We start from the raw sequence: 21,110 nt of genomic DNA, 5'->3' as shown, positions 1-21,110 counted from the left end.
GGTCTTAAATTCTTGCTATAATCATCCATGAACCAAAAAGTACTACCACAGCATGAAACTATACACTCTTCTGTGCCATCTCATTCCCACAAAGAAAGTAAAAAGCAAGTTATGCATGCAGGATCAAGAAAGAGTAAAAAACTTTTAAGTATATGCTCAATTTTAAGCATGATCTTAAGCACATGCCATCAACAGAAGGTGACTATGTGTGTAATGTTTTGCAAAGCAGGGACTCTGCGACAGTGAGTTTGGGTGGGCAGTAATATGGAAATGCTACCAGACACACACTCACAAGCCAGAAAGATCAAAGTGGCTCATCCACCTACCCTGCCAGCCCGGGAACGGCGCAATGTGTCACCACCAGCAGCTCTCACCGCAGAGATGTCCAGCTGGTGGCCACAAGATCCTGGGGCTATTTTCAAACTCTCTGCTCGGTAGATCTTGTGCTCGTTTGTAGCACCTTCTAATGGCTCCAGAACGTAGCTTTTGTTTTCAAATGAAATAATTCCCCTGTTACAAGAGAGAACAGAGTAAGATGCATAGTTTTCAAGAGCTAACATATGTGTGTCTACAACAAAGTTACAACAGGTTTTTATAACAACAGTATGAAAAAGCAAAATGCTGATTTACAATGTCATGGTCGTGTGGAGCAGGAAACATCAAAGCTGTGTATTTGTCACTGCAGTACACTATACTTTAAAAGAAGCAATGGCTCAAAGAAAATTTTCCTCTTCTGAAGTGCTATAGAGCAAAATTGTATCTGTGTTTTATGTGTTTTCCATTTTTGCAGTGAAGCACAGCCATTGCAGAGTGGAGTATCGATACGCGTGCTTCTAAGGACCACGGCAAACAGGACTGAACACAAGTGTGGTAAAATGCTTTGTAAGAAAAAGCAGAATGAAAGTGTTCACTGTGACCTGCCGTGTGCGTTAGACCTCCTAAGCCAAATGCTGATGCAAGCATCAATTCTGCCAGATGAAAGAGGCATTGTAGTATCAAAATGCATTATTAAGTCTTGCAGAGTGGGGCAACAGAATGAACCTCAAATATATTAGCCAGTTGATCCCTGTTTAACTCATTTTACTACCCAAAGTAATAATTTTTACAGCAATCCCACCTGCTCTCCGAGGAGCTCAAAGATTTTCCATCAATGAAAGCACTCTTGTTGCGCTACTTTAAGCTGCAGTATGCAAAGAGGAAAGAGATACAACACCTTGCTCCAAGAACATGTGGAAGAATATAGAACACGGAGCCAATTCTGGGCTTCGTGTGCTGCCTCCTCACTAAAAACCGCTCTCCCTCTATACTCCAGACAACTCACCAAATAAAAGCCATGCTTGGGTTCTTGTCTTGGGTCCTGCCCAATTATTCTGAGCTGCTACAGTAAAACAAAGTTGACAAAAGGTTGAATATCTTTCCAGTTCTTCCCACTGAGGAAGCTGCTGGCACAAGGCTGCTCTCAGCTCAGCACAGAAATACAGGCAGCATGGTAATAGATGTCCATGGTCTGGGTATGCTGGAATAGGATTTCTGGTACTGTATGGCACAAAGTAGGATGATCTCCAACAACATTGCTGGAACTGGTAATGAGAACTGCAGCTGGAGGACCATGGAGTAAGAAGACTGCTCTGTGCTGCAGCACAACGCGGCATGAAGTGGGTTCACACACAGGGCTTGGGTAAAATCACTAAGATAAAGGAACTGAAATATTCTGTGCCTGACAAGTGTCTAACCTGCATCCTGAGCACATCCCGCCCGCCACACAGCAGGGTTCCAGACAATTCCTGCATCATGCTGGACATGGGGTTTGTTGGGTAACTGCGAGACCAAAGAGACACCCTTTAAAACCCATTTCTCTCTTCTAAACTAGGAATAAGCGTTTATGGGGCGTTGTAAGCATTCATCAACTAGACACTACACTGAACAGTGCACCGAGTTACTGATTTCTTCCCTGTCTGTAAATTATAAAGGCATTAACCCCTAAGCACTGGCAAAGGTTCAGCAGCAGTAATTACAACCTGTATACCAGGAATTCCAATGGAACTTTAAATTAGCCAAGGCATTCTTCCTCAATTCCGCCTCTAAACTACTCTATATTGTCCATATATGCTGTTACACAGCAACCATTTTCAGCCCAAAGCTGCCTACGTTTTATTAGTGTGTCTTTTTGGTGGATAGAAAGTGTCTGCTCTTTTTATTTCTGTCTGTACTGCAACAAAGGTAAGATACTACAAGCACTGGGAGATCGATATGTGTCTCTACACATTTCTTCTGCAGAAAGCTAAAAAAAGACAAAAAAGAAGGACCCAGAAGCAGGTTAATGACACCATAAAGACTGATTTAAAAATAAAAATTATTAGGAAAAAGCTGCCCTAGCTATTCTATTCTTAGCGAGATATGAAGAAACTCAAAGCCTTTGGCCTCCTGACCAGCTAAATGAAATTTCCATTCCAAGCTGCCTGCAGTTTTGCTACAAAACATCATTGCCATCAGTTCAGCCAAGCCAACAGGTGACCCTTTTACCACTAGCTAGCACAGCTACAAGTCCAAGAGAAACAGAAAAGCCTGGAAACCCACAATACTGAAAAGGCTGTGCAACAGCTTTACTGATCTGAACCGAGCATCAGGGGCTGGTAACTCATTTGTAGCTTCGTTAGTGCCCTTGGCAAACGGGGTATTTTATCTACCTGTTGCATAGGCACACTGGGTACGATGGATCCCAGCTGGAAAAGCAGCACAGACTGATGGCAGCAACCAGCCTGGACACACTGCAGCACAGACAACCCGCCATCCCAGTCACCCCACACCCTCCAGTTCTACATTATTTTCACATCTGCCTTATTCCTTGAGAATTTAGGAAACTAGGACAACATATTCTCTTTACTCCGATAATCAGCAACTCTGCAATCAGCATAATCAAATAAGGATTGTTGTCTTCCCCTTGTGCAATTAATCATTTAATTTAGGAGGCAGCTGGAAGCAGCGATGGAGGCAGGAGTCCATTAGTCACTGTTTGACACAGGCCAGCCTCGCCATCTCCCTTTACTGACAACCCCAAACCAACATAAAACCATGGGAGGTTTTATTTTTATTGTTAAACTTTATCCTATTTAGAACATTCACTTAAAAAATAGACTTAAATAATTTAATTATTTACACTAGAAACAGAGAGACTCAGTAGCACCTTTTTTACTGGGTAAGGAGTATTCTCTTTTCCTTGGTGTTAAGAGTTCACAGCCAAAACATGCCACATCAATGGCAGGTTCCAATGCACCCCTTGTATACCCAGCTGCTGTCTAAAATAACTGAATAACCACAACAGTTCCACCTTTGCACATGGAGCAATCCCATGGCAAAAAAAAGATATCCTGCAGATGCGATAAAAAGGAAAATATACATTTCATTTAATGCACACTTGTCCTTTGAGTGCTGCCTAGAGGATATCAGCACCTGGCTTGGGACCATTTGTAATAAGATAATGAACATCAAATATGAATTATTTTGGCCAGCTCCCTGGTTTTGACTGATTTTCTTTTCCTACAGTTGCATTTTTCGCTATTCACCAGTGCCAAGCACAGCACCTTCAAACTGTAACTAGTCAAAAGCTCTGGTTTCGCTTCTTGGTGTGCCAGGATGAGATGAACGATACCTGCCAGGCCTTCAGTGCTTAGAATGTGATGCAAATAAAATAAATCCCAAACTACCTTTCTCTTGCACTTTTGTCGGGTGTTTCAGAAAAGCCTCTGTTCCTCCTACACTATTTCTGTGTCCCGCACACCCCTGGGTCAGCCTCTGCTCCCCAAGACCAGGATGCTGCAACTTTTCCATTTTTCGGAATGCATTCACGTTGAGTAATACCATGTTTTCTAGTGTGGCAAACAGGCAGTTTATTGAACTACGGATGTCCAACCAAGAATTACACAAGGAACTCCAAAGGGGTTTCAGGAACCCTGGGAGCGCTCAAGCAGTGGGTTTTCCTTATGACCACCTGAAACGTGTGGGATTTCTACCATTACCTCTACCAGGCCAAAGACTGTCAGAACTCGCGAGCTAACAAGTATTTGGGAAAAATGTAACATGAAGTACACATTTTTTGGTCTCCAGCTATCAAACTGTGTTTTTGCCAGTCCCAAATCACAGTGATGCTGGCAAGTCAGCAACATTTTAAAGAGATAATTCAACCACTGTCTAAAACTAGCGGGTTGTCCTTTTCATCGCCGGTAGCAGCGAAGGAGGGGGGAAAAAAAGAATCTATACCATATAGCATGTCCAGACATGAGTTCACAGGCTCCAAGCCAACTGGGAGCAGCCGCAGTGTGGTCTTGAGCCTGAGCTAATATTTTATTCCATCTCAACAGGGATTGAATCTTGCTCATGTCTGGTGCGCAGCACCAAATAAACCACATCCACGTCACCGCTAATCAGCTCTGAACACAAACGACTCACTGGTATTTGCCTACTATATGCCACTATACGCCATAGGCACACACAGGGAATATTTACATGAGATGGCCTATGATGCCACGGCTCTCTCCATCTCAAAGAAAAAGAAATTAAACCATAACTTAAATAATTGTTATTAATTGCTGTTTAACCTGCCACGAATCTCTCAATTAGGGAAGTGCAATTTGATGGAATAATTCCACTATTTAAATCGTTGATAAAGTAAAATGTGATTGTTTTTTCTCTTAAAAAGAAAAACCAAAACAAAAGCTAATGCAAGGCCAGTTGTATTTCATAAATCAGCAGGCTTTAGGAAATCTCTAAATATAAATGGGATTTTTCTTTTCCAGCTTGTCAGCAGAAGCAAAGGCCCTGCCAACATAAACCATCAATGCATACTTGTCTGAGAAACCATGATGCCGGAGTAAAACTTGGCCAGGACAGCATTATATTAAACTGTGATATATTATTCTGCTGTACTATACAGGGGAAGTTAAGTAAATCAATAAATCTGATATCCATGAGTGCAATTAAACATTTGGTTTTAATGAAGCTCAAAGTTATATGCATTTCTAAACAATAATAATAAAAAGCTCTATTACCACTGGAAGAGGAATGTAGATGTTTTCAGTCTGTAAGAAATTAATTAGACTACACAGGGCTGTCATGTTTACACCCCACATATTCCCCCCGAGTCTGTCTCTGCCCACAGACACAGCCGAACACTGTACAGTGCCCAAGTGCCACCTGAAAACCTACACTTTGTAACTGATGCTACAGCTTCAACAGTAAAGGGACCCATCCCACAGCTGTAATACCTATTTCAATGAGAGTTTTAGGTGAACAGACAGAATTGGAGCCTTGTGGCCCCGAAGTGTCGTCATGATGCTCGTGATGGAGGTAAAGGAGCTCCTCACTAGAGTGGTTTTCAACATGTATATCAGGTGATCTGTAAAATAAGGCATTTTTATGTAGTTTCCTTATCAATCCTAAGTTCTCAGGACGTCGTGTAACAAACTCCCAGGCAAGTTGGCAGACAAACAAACAAAAGAGGAATGAAGTAGTGAATGAAAACTTCACTTTTAGTCCATTTTAATAAGTTGCAGATGAATACTATTGGGATAAGTGAACAGGATGATCTATCGACTGTTTTTCTAATGGGCTAGGTGATCCTTAGATATTTTTCAAATGATCTGGTCATTCTTTAACTTGAAAGAACTGGGAAAAATACAGAGCATGGGATCTGGATGCAGAGACAGAAGCAGCCACGTCTCCCCCGCTGCCCTGGGCCACTATGGACAGGAATTCCCATCTTTCCGCATCAGTTCCCCACCTTTAAAATGGGGGAAGATTTAGTAACCACAAACAATAACTATATATTGGTGAAGAGCATCACACAAGACCCAAATAATACCATTAGCCTACTACACTGCACATCAGGATTCCATTAAAATAACAAATCTGACCCAAATGAAGCAAGGGCAGTCTCTCAAAGGGAGGTCAAAGCAGTAGCATTATTGGGTTTACATTTTGCAGCAGTGGCAGAGGTGTTCTCACGCAGACACATCATCAGTCACATAGTTTTACTCCAGCCAGTGCCTTTCATTAACCTGAAAATACACTCTATAGCACAGCATCTAAAATGTAGTCATACCCAGACACTCCTTTAACTCACACTTAATCCTTCCTCGGTGCAAGACAGATTTGTCCAGTGTGAACGCATATTGCTCTAAACTTTGATGCCTGGAATTTAAGCAGGGAGTTACTTGAACTGAAAGCAACAATGCAATTTCCTATCTAGCATTTGGGTTGCAAGAAACAGAAACTGTTTTATCAGAGAAATTGTCACACGTACGCTCACCAGGGAGGGTGACAAGATATACCAAGGAAAGCAGAGAAAACCAAGAAGGAAAGAGCTGTTGGCGTCAGTGCCAACTTAGGAAGCACGTTTTATAGCACAGTGCAGCAAACTGTGTAACAACAAATGAAGGCTTGATTGAAACTTGAACATCACGGTAATGCTTACAGGGTGCTTTTCCGAGTCAAAAAATGTATTAAAATAGTTTTCGTTTTGCTTTGTTTTTTTCCTAAATTGAGTGTTGTCAGACACACATGCTGGAGAAGGGGCAGGCTCAAACAGGTCATCTCTCCTGTGAGCGATGCTTTGGCATTACTTTGCACCTGGGGACAGCATGCACACAATTGGCAAAAAATGGACGTAATGTTCATCTCAGACCACAGAGGTGACTGTGACCCAGGAGCTGTTCACCACTTGAACAGCCAGAATACAGAAGCTATGAAACCCCAGAAGCTCAACGCTTTCTAATGTTAAGCTTAAAATACTTGAGTAGTTTCACGGTCCAACAACTTACAAACCATGCAAGATGTTTATATGAACTAAAAGCTCTTCAGAAATATGGAGAAAAAGCAAACATCCAAAACAGTGCTTTTCTCAACTGGGATTTCCTCCTAACTTCTTTTTCTTGGATGAAATCTCCCCTTCTGTGGGGAAATCATGCTTGAGGAGTCATGAGGAATTTAATTTTTTTCACACTGGTTTCCTACTTCCATCCCTTTTTTCAAATAGTTGATGTCTGGAGTGTCATATTTAAATCTCCTCTCTAGCTGACTGTGTCTGGGAAGCAGGGAGTTCAGCCAGACCGTTGGAATAATGGATGGCTCTATTATCAGCGGCCTCATGTAGCAGAACTATGTAATCCCATTAAAAACGACTCCCTATTCAGTTCTGGGGCCTTATCCCCATCATTGTCACTGTGGGCACAGCATCTTTCAGTTGCTGAGGAGTAAATGACTGAATACTTTTCGTATGTGTGAGTGGGTTTATTAGCTAGCAACTGGGTAACTCCAAGGGATTCTCAGATTTTCAAGGGTGTTTTGGTGTTTCAGAAAGAAAAGGCTTCCTGTGAGATCTGCATCCTTAAACTACTGAGGCATCTGTGAGAGCACCTCTCAGGTTCCCTCCAGCAGTGAGGTCGCCTTTCACAGAATCACAGGATCAACTGGGTTGGAAAAGACCTCAGAGATCATCGAGTCCAACCCTTGGTCCAACTCTAGTCCGTTTACTAGATCATGGCACTAAGTGCAATGTCCAATCTCAGTTTAAAAACCTTTAGGGACGGCGAGTCCAGCACCTCCCTGGGCAGCCATTCCAATGCCTGACCACTCTCTCTGTAAAGAATTTCTTTCTAATATCCAGCCTAAATTTCCCCTGGTAGAGTTTAAGCCCATGCCCCCTTGTCCTATTGCTGACTGCCTGGGAGAAGAGACCAATCCCCACCTGGCTAGAACTGCCCTTCAGGTAGTTCTAGAGAGTGCTGAGCTCACCTCTAAGCCTCCTCTTCTCTAGACTAAACAACCCCAGCTCCCTCAGCCTCTCCCCATAGGTCTTGTGTTCAAGTCCCTTCCCCAGTCGTGTTGCTCTTCTCTGGACCCGCTCCAGCACTTCAATCTCTTTCCTGAACTGAGGGGCCCAGAACTGAACATAATACTCCAGGTGTGGTCTCCCCAATGCAGAGCACAGGGGAAGGATCACTGCCCTTGTCCTGCTGACCACGCTAGTCTGGATACAGGACAGGATCCCATTGGCCTTCTTGGCCACCTGGGCACACTGTTGGCTCATGTTGAGCTTCCTGTCCATTAGTCCCTCCAGGTCCCTTTCTGTCTGACTGCTCTCCAGCCACTCTGTGCCCAGCCTGGAGCGCTGCAGGGGGTTGTTGTGACCAAAGTGCAGCACCCGGCACTTGGCCTTATTGAACTTCATCCCATTGGAATCAGCCCATTTTTCCAGTCTATCCAGATCCCTCTGCAGAGCCCTCCTGCCTTCCAGCAGGTCGACACTCCCTCCCAACTTGGTGTCATCAGCAAATTTGCTGATGATGGTCTCAATCCCCTCATCTAAATCGTCAATAAAGATGTTAAACAGGACTGGACCCAACACTGACCCCATGTGGCTTTGGAGCCACATGTCCCCGTGTCACCATCCTCCACCAGCCCCTGGACCATGGACATCGTGCTCATCTTCAGCCTGTGTTTTCTGTGCATTTGCTGCATTCTGCACTTGCAGGGAAAGTAATAGGGGAAAAATCATTCAAGTCTACACAAATTCATCATCAAAGACGTCTGTGGTGGTTACAGGCCAAAGCTATTTGCTATAAACTGGAGGAGCCTCCAAGCTAGATAAACAGAAGGGTACTTCCTCGGGACAGGAAGGAAATGACTTGACTTTGTCGTACCTCCACCTTCCCACAAGCTCTGACAGTCTAATTGGTTTTCTTATCCAGACGGAAGCGCTGGAAATCCTGATTATCCATTGTTCCCATTTCGTGCATTCAGCATTTACCGTCTCCTCTCTGCCTTTCAGCCCTTCCTCCTCCGGAGGAGCCAGCAGGATACAGATTACAGCATGATTATATTCTCCTCTAACCTGCATTTTAGGCAGCTATCAGTGTCAATCCAACTATTTATGCCATTGTAATCCTGTATGAAGCGAGGCACTCAAATGTTATGTCTGAGAGGATGTAACATAGCTGGAATACATGAGTGCCTGTGTAAAAGAGCCAAGTCTACTCCTCACATATCTTCCTATCTCACCCCCTCTATCTGCCTGAAAAAAGTAAACTAGTCAAACCTGCCTTAATTTGCAGATTTCACACTTGATTCTTCCTGTAGCTCATTACAGAGTAATCCTGTCATATTTACAAGCTAATAACACATCTTAAATGCTCAACCATGTGGTTGCATAGTAAGTAAGAACCTGATGGCTACAGTAGGTCAGAGCAAGGTCCCTCCAGCTCAGCACCTTGGCCCTGGCCAACAGCAGATACTTAGTGGTAAGACATAAGAACACGACAAATACACCGCAGTTTGTTCCCCCAGCTCTGACAGCGTGAGCACTGGAGACATCTTTGGATTTGACAGCCCTGGAGAGGCTCCCCCAGGTCCCCTCCTAAAACTGGCTCATCTTTTTTGACTCTACATTGACACCCACCTGCGGCACTGAGCTCCACGGCTTCATTAGGTGGGGAACAAAAAAGTACTTTCCTCTGCTCTAAAGTTTCATTTGATGTCTCCTAATTTTGGGGTTATGAAAAATATTCAGTAATTGTCCCCTCTTCAGAATGACATTCAACCTCATTTTATCATACCCTTTTCTCCGCCATCTCCTTTCAAAAGTGATAAATCGTAGTCTATTTTCTCTCCTTGGATAAAAGCTGTTCCATACCTTTGATCATGATTTTTGCCCTTCTCTGTATCTTTTCTGGATATAATGCTTCTTTTTTCTGAAACGGGGATGAGAAAACAAGAACTGCATGAACAATTCAAGATGTGAGTGCACTACGGATTTATAGTGGTAATGAAGGTTTTTGTTCTATCCTCTATTTCTGTCTCAGTAATTCCTATGATCCTTTTTGCTTCTGTGACTACCACTGAGCACTCAGGCTTCAGAGCACGCTGAAATGTGGAACCTATTCTTTATGAAGAGTTTCATGTCTTTTAATGAACTCCCCTAATCTGGGGGAAAAGACACAGTCCCTGCCTATCCACGCCTGGAACAATGCCCGAGGTGTCTGTGTAGTAGGAGTGGGAGGATATTAGTGCTCTGAGATTTCGGTAGGCTAACAGCTTGCACTTCCTTTCATTAGATGCTTTTCAGGCACTTAAACTTTAGTCCCATGCAACAGCTGTCTGAGGTAGGTAAGAATCATTTAATGAATTTCACAGACAGAGAAAAAGAGACAGAGACATTTGTCCAATTCACTCAGAAACTGTCACAAAGCCAGGAACAGACTGAGAACGAGACCCGTCTTTCCTTCCACCGGCTGCTGCAAGCGAAACTGCGGCCCCAGGGACTGTCCTCACCCAGGGCTGCCCGGCCACACCATGTCTCATGTCCTCACCCCTGCAGCTTGCAGCTTTTAGCGTGCCGTGGAAAAACAAGAATCCCTACTCCAGCAAGCTGGTGGGCAAGTACACCATCCCACCCTATCCATAATACCAGGAAAGTTGCCATGAAGTAGCTCTGAACTGTCCTAATTCCCATTGTATTTTTTCGGCCTGGATCAAGTGCAGTAAATCACAGATTCATAGAATGGTTTGGGCTTGAAAGGACCTTTAAAAGTTGTCTTGTCCAACCTCCCTGCAAGGAGCAGGGACGTCTTCAACTAGATCTTTCCACCCAAATTCTCAAGGGACACACTGCCACAATGATGTTTTGGTGGCAGAGGTACACAGTGACATGTGGGCCTGATTCTGGGAGATGTTTAGTGCTTTCAGAACCTCATTGCAGCTGCTTGGGATTTCACACCACTTGGCCTTTTATCCCTAACCAGTTTTAAGGAGAGGGTCTGGATGGTTCAAGGAGCTGATAGTGCATTATGAAGCCTTTCAAATACACACACTGCTGGCTTAGATCAGGAACAGGTAATGCCTGGAAGTTATTACTATTGGCTATCAGGCTGTGAAATGAATTTTTTGAAGTAAGTCAACAAGTACCCTTATCACAAAATGTTATCACTCATGGGCAATCCTTTAACCAACCTCAGCAGTGAATGCAGCAGCTAAATGGACATGGGTATTGAGATGTATCCTCAGTTTCTCCTGCTGGAGCACAACATGCACTGGCAGGGAAACTTATGAAAAATCGTATTGAAAAAGATGCTGCTATGCTTCTCCTATGGGGAAGGAGTCTAACACTGTCAGCTTGCACATTGGGGATTTATCTGCAGTAGTGCCAGATGAGCGAAAAATGTCACTGCCAACGTATGTTGCCTTGACATACCCGACTACCTAAAACTAAGAAACAACTCTGTGAGCTCAACAATTGTAAAAAGAGCACATTAGAAGAGAGAAAATGCATTTCATGCGGAGAAGAGTAACTTCTCTTGAGAGTTCTTCATTTGTTAGGTAGCTCTGGAACAAGACGTTGGTGCAGACTCTGTCTCACAGTGCAGATTTTCCCGGTGGACCTTGCAGCATTGCAATCCCTTTCACTAAGCCGTGCTTAAAACACCAAGAGCGCTGCGCTGTATTTTTACAGACTGTGAGAACGACTGGTGAACGCAGACCGCCACGGTCCACGCAAGGGCTTAATTATAGTAAACTTGTGGAAGATGCCAGATACATACAAACGACCAATAAACCCCCCCTCTCTGTGTGGGAATGAGCCACAGGAATCCCATCCACTCCAGCAAACGGGTCCCTCACACAGGGAGAGGGGTCCTGGTAACACACAGTTTGCTCTTTCTGCTGCTGTCTGTTCCCAAAGCTCCGTTAGAAAAGCCTTGATAATACCACTGTTGCACAAAATGCTAAATCAAGGGAAAAAGAGTCCAGCTACTCATGCTGTTTGTAGATAAATCAAACAAACCCAGAAAAGGTTGAGACAGCTGGAAATTTGACAGGAAAACTGGGTTTTCCAGGGAGAATGCTAGAGCCAATTTACAGTTAATTACTGTGATTTGGAACAGCTCTGTGAGTAAATACCAGTCTCTGATTGTCCAAGTAAGGAAGATAATTGTTTCCTGAACTGTGTCCATTGTGTATTTAAAATGCTGTCAGCCTGTTCGTTTCTCAAACTCAGAAGAGATTTGGTTTTCAACAATGTGAATCTGCTACTCTTCTGTTAACAAGTAGCTAAAACCTGAATGCTGAACATCATACCTGCCGTGAACAATTATTGAGCTCCACAGCCACAAAGCAAACTCTCCTAATGAAGAGGCCGCAGGACAGCGCATGAGTTTGCAGCTGCAAAGCAGGACTGGAGGGTCACTGGGCACTGCCAGCCCAAAAATGTGCCAAGCACCATGCTGCCACGGAAGGGTATAGACAAAGATGGGCAGCAAGACAGAAATAACATCATGGAAAACCCCAAAACTGCATTTTCTTTTTTTTCAAAGAGGGAAAACGCTTTTAGAGATTGCATCAACATTTCAAAACCAGGTATCAGTACATTCATTATAAAGCAAAACAACAATTCAACAGATACCAGAACGGTTCCTTAAGGAGCTCACGTGTTACTGAACTCTTGGCTCACCTGAGTCCAGAGCAGGCACTGAGACTGACCGAGGAGCCGGGGAACCCTCGCACGGCGCCGTGGTAATAACAGTGATCCTGATGGCAAAAAAGACACAACGTTTCAATAGTCACAAATGCTCTTTGCTCTCCAGTTTTCTCATGGTTTTCCATCCCCTTTAATTCAAAGTGATCATCAATTTCAGGCTACGGCATTCAGAACCACACTGAGAGCACCTTTCCTGGCCCGTATTTAACAGTGCAAATGGTTCCTGAGTGGAAAACTTGGGTGTTTTTTAAACCCCGAAGTGCTGGAGCATTTTTGTTTTGTTTTGTGTATTTTTTAAAGAGGCTCAATGGTGTTAAACTGCATGACTGGCCACCTTTTCTGTGTTATTTTATCTGAAGCTAGCATCTAGGATATTTTACAAAATTAGATGAACAAATCAACTGACACATTTTACTACTCTCCATAAACAGATATTTTTATTTAAGGTCATTTACATCTATGCATGTCTATAGGAGAAATTATAGCTATATATTAACGAGATGTATAAAAAACCCAATCCCAACCCTACAGTTTGAAAAAAATCACAGACCAAATGAAGGGGAAGGGAAACAGGTTGGAAAGGAAACCTTTTATTGAATTACCCAACTGAGCTGTATGTTATTAAGAACAACCAAGAATACGAGGGTCTTCTTTTTTGAGAGGCAACAATCCAATTTCATTTTGTGGCTGGGTTATTGTATTTCCGTAATAATCCACTGCTTGGAAAAGCCACCCACAACAGAGATACATTCTCAGCGCATACACGTATCTGTCTGGAATCAAGGTTAATTTTATTGTTGACTAAAGGTTATGTTACATTCCAATTATGTGACTGGCTGGAAAGCAATGATTGTGTCACGGCCAGCATTTCTTTTCTCATGGCTCCCTTGAAGCCACCCTGCAACTGGAAACACTGCTGTTAAAGGTTCCTGTCGTAGTAGTGCGAAGGGAAATTATTGCTCAGGCTTTAACCTGAGAGTCATCTCACTGGGCCTTTTTATCACTTGGTTCATTCATATCCATCTAGCCGCATTAATTCACATTTTCAGGTTTGGGGCAGCGTGGCTTTCACTTACAAAGCCTCACCTAGCAGGCTTCTAAAGACCACCTTGATTTTCTTAAAGAAAGGAACAGCCATGAAAATGCTGAGCAACACGGAATAATTCAGATATTAATTTTCTGCAAATAAGGTGGTACCATGGGAAACATTTGTTTAGGGCATTTGTGTTTCCAACACGAGTAACTGAACACAGAACAGCAACTTCTGATGTTCTAAATACAAATCTCAATAGCTTTTCTTGAAGAAAGAAATGACAGAAATGGGGCAGTGATGTTTTACTCTTGGGTATTTTTATCATCAGTACTCATACATTAGCAAGGATACAGCCTCAACAGGAAGGAGGAAGGACATACACTGAGTTTTCTGGGGATGACTGCTTCAGTCACAACAGACATCAAAGTTTTCAGGGTGAGTGTACTATTTCATCTTATTTTAATATTATCAGTTATATGTGTCCAGTTGATAAGACAGAAGAAAAAATGCCCCCCACCTCAGCACTGACTCTCATACAGTGACCCTGAAACAGTCTGAAATAAAAAATAAAGTAGCTTCATTCTCATCACTTAAAGAATAAGGTAGAGGTGCAGTTCAGAGCTCTTAAGAAGCCAGTTTTTGGGGCTGAGCATCACTAGTGTTAAGCAGAGTCCCCACTGAAACAGGAAGGGCAGCTGATATCTCATCCCACACGGGCTACTCTGGTTGTCTATATCAAAGGTGAATTATGGCAAATGTCCTGATCTTCTTTCACTCTCCACGTACAACTTGTGATTTTATTAATTTTGAACTCCTTGTTGTGGCCCATTTCACAATTTCCCTGAGGTCCACATGCTATATGATGCCAAAAAATGCAAACTTACCAGACCATGGCCTGCAACCGGACTGGTAGAAAATTGATTTCTAGCTCAGTAACTCCACTGAACTGCAGGATTTTTTTTCCCTCCTATTGAATCTTTTTATCCCTATAAACTAGTATATCAAATGGATGATCCCCTAAAAACAAATAATCATCATGGCTGATTTCTCAGACTTAAAACAGTACTCTAGTCGTACTTGAAATCATTGAATAAATACCAGCTTCTGACAACTGCCATTTTGTCAAGTGCTATAAACCAGAAAAAGAACCTGGACACTGACTTGTGCGCTAGAGAAACTCCCCAATGACAGCCCCACAACCCTGACTGGCGCGGACCCCCAAGCAGAAGCTGACTAAGCAACTTTTCAACGGGAATCTGGATTTGGTTTCAACTACAGACTATACTGATGTTTTAGGCACCAGTATGCACTGTTGGTATTAATCATGACTTACTGCCATTCTGAAAAAAGACTTTTTCTTAGTAAGGAAACGCCTGGCTACCATTAGCTGGACACATATTCACGTTAATGTAGGTTAATCTGTCAGTTCTGTGCTTCATTTCTTTCCTTTTACTTCCTTGAGGAATCTGTACAGCCTTTCTAAAACAAATGACTACTTTCTAGTAAGCTGATTTTGAAGAAGACAGGAGCAACCAGCAAAAATGCAGACACTGAAAGGTTTCAAAATGATAGCTGTACCTGGGAGGTCTGGGGCTATAATGAAGATGCTGTTGCAGAAGAAAGTAAGATGTTATGCATAGAAATAAAGCCTTTCCCTGATCCCAGCAATGCCCATTATGGATGGGAACACTATGATGCCTCTTCTGACAGCATCAATAAATAAGTAACGTAACACAACAAATACTTTATAGGACTTCGGCAGATAAAAGATAAATTTTGTAATTAAATAGCTTGCTCCATTGCTCCTAATTAAGGCATTTATACTGTCAGAGGACAAAAATATTACTGCCTTAAAGTATTTTAACTACTGATTTCAATATGGATCATATTAGTCATATATTTATGTATATATATATCTAGACAGACACACAGACACACACACAAATATACACATATATACATGAAGTATATCCAACAACAATCTTATGGTCTGGTTTAAAACAAAACCCAATCAAGCAAGCCCCTCTCCCAAAGCCCATTGGTCTCCCCAATGCGGAACGACACCCAAACCTTCGCAACCCCTGATGTGGGTTTCTGCACTATAGAAATCAGATATTTAGGGCTTTCTTCCTACCTGAACCGGGACTTTCCTCCATAACTCATCAACAATGGCTGCGCTTATTATAAAATTTTAATGGGCATATTTCCAAGAAGCTGCATAAATCTTACAGATTTTAAAAGTCACCTGGTTAAAACCCCACAGCTTTCCTTTAATGTCTCTCTCTAAAGATTCATGTGTAGGATCACAGTAGTCAAAAAGGTAACTGAAGGCAACAATAAAAAAGATCACACAGTGAGCTGTTTCATCCCCTGGCTCAGATCCCAGCAGAGAACACTTTGGGTTTTAACGACGCAGCATCATCTACCCACGAAACGCCAACCTTACCTTGTAATTGCGGGTGAGCACCACGTTAGTGCCATCTTTCAAATAATGCGTTTCTGTGAAGCTGCTGGCTAACAGGCCCCTGAAAAAAAAACACAGCACATGTCACATTAAGGCCACATCACCTTGACTTTGTCCTTTAGCGGTTCTATTTGAGACAGCGATCAAAGCCAAGCGTTAATGACACAGCGACTACGAGGGCTGTGTGTGAAATAAGGAAAAATGTAACTCCGAATGCTGAAGCTGCAGTGCATGAACAATTCCTTCGTTAATTGTGGAAAGACTACAAGTTTCCAGCCTGCTTTTTCTTCCAAATGAGGACTGTGAGCCAGCACATCTCAGTATTGAATCTTCCACGTAATTTTCAACACATTTTGTGTTAAATCTGAATTCTAGACGTTTGGAGTATTGTTAAGTAATGGTGGTTTGTGAAAAAGGAAAATCTTTTCCCTCTGAGGCTTGTTTTCCTGGATGTGTTGTATTCATCATCAAGTGACCACCCAAATGAAACAAACTTCTTCCACTGACACTCAAGGAAAAACACTACAGGACTGCATTTATTCTGATCATCTAAAAAGGATATTCACAAATGGAAACCCAATGACTTGAAATTATGTATCAGGAGACGGTGAGAAGACCATGACCACGATGAGACATTTTGTCCTCATTCTCCCCACACTTCCCCTCCTGCCTTTAGCAATGATCTGAAAAGTTGTGACTGGCAGTTACCATCTTCTGGACTCTGCAGAGAGGGGCACGTGTGAGACATCCAGGAAAACTTTGCTTTTTTGCAGTAAACTTACGGAACACAGAATATCACCTATTTTTTTTAAGTCTTGTTACTGATCTGTTTTTCAACTCCTTATCTAAAGAGCAGGAAGGCCAGAAGGAAGAAAACATCTTCACATTTAGTCCTAACACAGGCACTACCCTAGGTACCTCACCACCAACACCGACATTCGGACAAACACTCCAGTGAAATGCAAAAGCACAATATTAAGGAAACCAAGATAAGTGCCACCATCACCTCCTGAAAACTGGAGAGTCTGGACTACTGAAAAATCTTTGGCACAGTTTCACAATATTCTGTTCCACTTCAAAGAAGTGTTTCTCCCTCGGCTTGTTCATTTGAACAAACCAGGCCCCTTCTTTTATTTAAAGCTGATTAATGCTAAACACTTGCATATATACTAGTGTGAACTAGTACACAGTCTCAGTATGTCCTTCTTGCATTAAAACAAAGATTTTAATTGCTGATTTATTTGCATTGCATTAATATCCAATGACTCAGTCACGATCAGGACCTGGTTGTGCTAGAACTACACAAACACTTATTAGAGAGAAAACCTATCTTGAAAAGCTTGTATCTTAAAGTAGAAGAAAAAGAAAAACAACACTGAATGGAATAATTAAAAAAAAAAAAAACAAAAGAAAAGAAAAATCAAAAAGAAAATTAAAAAAAAAAAGAGAAGGAAATGGCATCGTAAAAAGATGAAGATAGCAAAGACCCAACATAATGAGTGTTCAAGTACAGATTATTGTTCTACATTTTTCAGTTTGTGGGAAATATCAGCATATCAATAGATATCGAATGTTACAACACGGCAGCACCTGGTGTGTTACAGAGGAACTGCTCTGGGTCTCGGCCAAGCACCACACCCAGAGCAGGATTTGATTTCCTAACCCAGCATCTCGCTTTGATTTAGATGTCCATACATTCAACAATGGGCTCCACAGGGACTCCTCGGATGGCACCGGACACCCACCTTTATGTCACCCCTTGTGCCTGCAGCCTCTGGCAGACCTGCCTGAAACAAAATATGCTGTATCTGTGTTTCCTACTGTGTCAATTATCACAAAGAGCAGCTGCTTTCTTAATTATCATTACTATTTATATAACACCACTGCTATCTCTTGCAGTTAGCAGGCATTCTTTACCTTTGTAAAGGCAAAAGGTAAGATGCCATCACTGTCAAGCCCAGCAGAGTTCTGCTGTGCACATTTTGGAAATGGGATTTCATACAGGATAGCAGATCGATTTTTATTTAATGGGACAAAACACAGGCACTGATAGAGTAACACATGTAGCAGAGAGGCAAAGTAATAGAGCAATATACTGGCTTTGTGCTCTGCTATTTTCACAGTGTTTGACAGCAATGATGATAGAGGTGACCCTTTTGCTTCTGTTCGTTCTACCCTCAGGCACAGATTTAGAAAATATTTCATGGATTTCTAGATTCTAGCACCAGAAGGGAGCGCTGTGATGAGCAGTCTGACCTGCTGCATTACATACGCCATCTGACTCGAATTAATCTTCTGCTACAATGTTACGCAACCAGATCCATTTTCTTATTGCATAGAGCCCTTGTCTAGATCTCCCCTGATGAAGCAGCTACCACAAGCATGATAAGTTTTTAACAGTTAATTAAGTTCAATATAAAACACTGCACTTGTGTCTAGGGTGACTGTGTCAATGTTCAGCTTCCAACCAGTGGATCTCATTCCTTTACATCAAGGCTTCTTTTTCATATGAGTCTTTCATGATCAGATCTGCTTACTACAGTGAGGAAATACCGCAGATAAACAAATTCCTGGTGTAGCTGTCGGGCATGTTTCATCAGGATGAAAGTTTGCTGATGAAAATACCAGCTGAACATAAGAATTCCCAGTGTGAGTAGTGAGAGAATGGCAAGAGCACCAAGATGATGGAGTCCCACTGCTGGACTAATCTAATGAAGTAAGAAGCATGTCCCGATGTAGAAGCCAAAGCAGGATTTCAAATCATGGAAATTTCATGCACCACTGAAGAACCTTTTTAAGAAAATGAGAAAGTTTTTCAGGAGTCTGCACTAACACTCCTTCGGTTTAGTAACCAAGACCTCATTCCTGAGACATCTGTTCTCCTGCCGCATGTGGCACCAATCCTGATTTGAGAACAAGCCAGAGGAAAGGGCTGGAGAACCTGGGGACCTCAACAAGACACATCACCAGGGAGTCCAAGCATTTCTGCCACAGAAAGAAGCTGTAATCTCCACTTTCAAAATGTCTAGTATCTTAAAAGCTGTGTAGCCAAACGAGCACGCAGCATCAGTGTCCAGGGACAGCAAGTCATGTAAAGGCTCTTCTTAAAAGGTTACGGAAACTAAGTGTAACAAGCATTCAAATTCCACAACTCAGTGTGCACCCCCTTCACTTTCCAATTACAGCAATATTGTTTAACATACCAAACAATGAATTCAACATATGTATCTATCAGGTAATTTAATTACCCACCCCCCTGCCTTCCAAAGATATGTAATGTAATGGATTGATTTACATTTCTGTTTTTGACCCACAGTAAAGGAGATTAATAGAGGAAAGTAAATTAATTTAGATGGCAAGCTACTTAACCTAATTGGATCAATGTAATTCTGAAAGAGCAGGGATCAAAATAACATTAATATATCATAGTGCAATTCATCACCACGTCTGGAGTTTCAAATGCTCAGCAGTACCAGATGATTACCAGTTTTTTGCACTGCATGAAAAGGAAACAAATGCTATCAAGAACTGCATCAACTGCTGGATACGATTAGGAAAAAAAAAAAAGAGTAGAAGCAACGCCACACATTGCTCATTTATTCTCCAGAGATGTAGAAGCACATTTCTTCAGTTCAACTAGTTTTGTACTTAGCCACTATGCTTGTCCACATCATGGATTTTTTCAGTTCCCAGGCCCAAATTAACAAGTAGAAGCTTTGATGGCCCAGAAGGACAAGTTTTATCCGCCTGATCTATGACAGATGCAGCAGAGGCTCCTTCATCCTCTGTACATCAGCAGCAAGCTCACCTGGCAGATCTGCCGAAACATTTTCAGGTGTCAAGCAGCTTCCACCCACCTAAGCCTCAGGAAGTATGACGAACGTTATTTAAACTTCTAACCCTCACCTTCTCCAATGTGAAGTCTTAGGTGGTTTGTTCGGGGAGGGGGAAAATGTGTTCTATTAAACACACCAGATTTTTTACTCAATCCATTTAGTGACAGGAATGGTAATTTAACACAGTGCCTCTCACTTGCAAATGAGAAAAATCACTCTCTGCTCTCCAGGCTCCAATATATTATTTTGAAAGGTTATAATGATATTTCATCACCCAGGGAGAGTCAGAAAGATGGAGTCGCACAAGTCAGACATGGAGAAAATCTAGTGGATCATGTAGACGGCCTCCCTGGAAGCCAAGTATGCTCTACATCAAATTAGGTTCTGTCTCATGGAGCTTCAAATATCAGAAGCAATGCTGATCCCATCACTTGCAGAGGGAGATTACTCTGTGTTCCAACAGATGTTACTGTCATTATGCATTTCCTGATATTAAGTCTTCCCTAGTTTCACTTCTTTACCTAGCTGAAACAACTGCTTTTCCTTCTTGGTACACGCATCATTTAGATAGGTGCAGGTTATGACCAAACTCTCCCTTAATCACCCATGTGCCAAGTAGAACATACCAGGCTATAAAAAAATGATAAGTCAGAAAAAGAAGGAGCAGACAGCAGGGTTTCCCTTGGTGATCCAGGAGAAACCAGCAGACAAAAGCCTAAGGGGAAAATCTCTTACTAACAGCACACGGGCTTGTTTTTCGATCTGTCTCTTAGGATGAAACTTCTTTGATTGCCCTCCCTGTTCCAGGCCATCACCCTGCAATACAGATGCAAGGAGGAAGACAGCAACATTATTATCCATCAAAATGGATCTACAAGTCTTTTAAAGTTGCTCTGTGAGACTGAAAACATTCAACAGCACTGCTTTAAAGCCAAACAATACCACAGTCTGGTGCATGTCTCTTCCACATCCTGGGTGGTGTGCGGCTGTCACACATCTCAGAAGGACTCTGCTTTGCTTTGGCATGACATGGAGCATAAAACTTGACCTTTGCTTCAGCAAGGAATCAGGGCCGGCAGAAGAGACCCAAGGATTTACAACAACAAATCCCTGCTTCTGCCAGGACTAACTGTCAGTGCTTGTGATAGAGCAGGGAACTGGGATTCTTCTCTTGGGCAGAGGCTCTGTGGCATACAGCCCAAACCAGGGATGGTGTCATTTGCCTACTGCCATCAAGCATTAACCAGCACTTCA

General features: G+C 42.4%; 1 protein-coding gene across 3 annotated transcripts in view; it reads right to left on the bottom strand.

Annotated features, from left to right (window-relative positions):
- Positions 1-21,110, bottom strand: part of ADAM12 (ADAM metallopeptidase domain 12) — a 171,205-nt gene that overhangs the window by 55,959 nt on the left and 94,136 nt on the right. For all 3 annotated transcript variants that reach the window (XR_010473363.1, XM_021292029.2, XM_065066740.1), the window contains exons 4-6: positions 16,003-16,081; positions 12,497-12,573; positions 327-510 (exon numbers count right to left, since the gene is read on the bottom strand). Coding sequence is in view for 2 of the 3 variants with exons in the window: in XM_021292029.2 (XP_021147704.2) it covers positions 327-510; positions 12,497-12,573; positions 16,003-16,081 (340 nt within the window). In the remaining variant the exon portion in view is untranslated. The remainder of the gene's footprint in view (positions 1-326; positions 511-12,496; positions 12,574-16,002; positions 16,082-21,110) is intronic.

Source organism: Columba livia, chromosome 6 (genome assembly GCF_036013475.1).
Source record: "Columba livia isolate bColLiv1 breed racing homer chromosome 6, bColLiv1.pat.W.v2, whole genome shotgun sequence".
Classification (NCBI taxonomy): domain Eukaryota; kingdom Metazoa; phylum Chordata; class Aves; order Columbiformes; family Columbidae; genus Columba; species Columba livia.
This window is presented reverse-complemented; position numbering and strand designations above follow the sequence as displayed.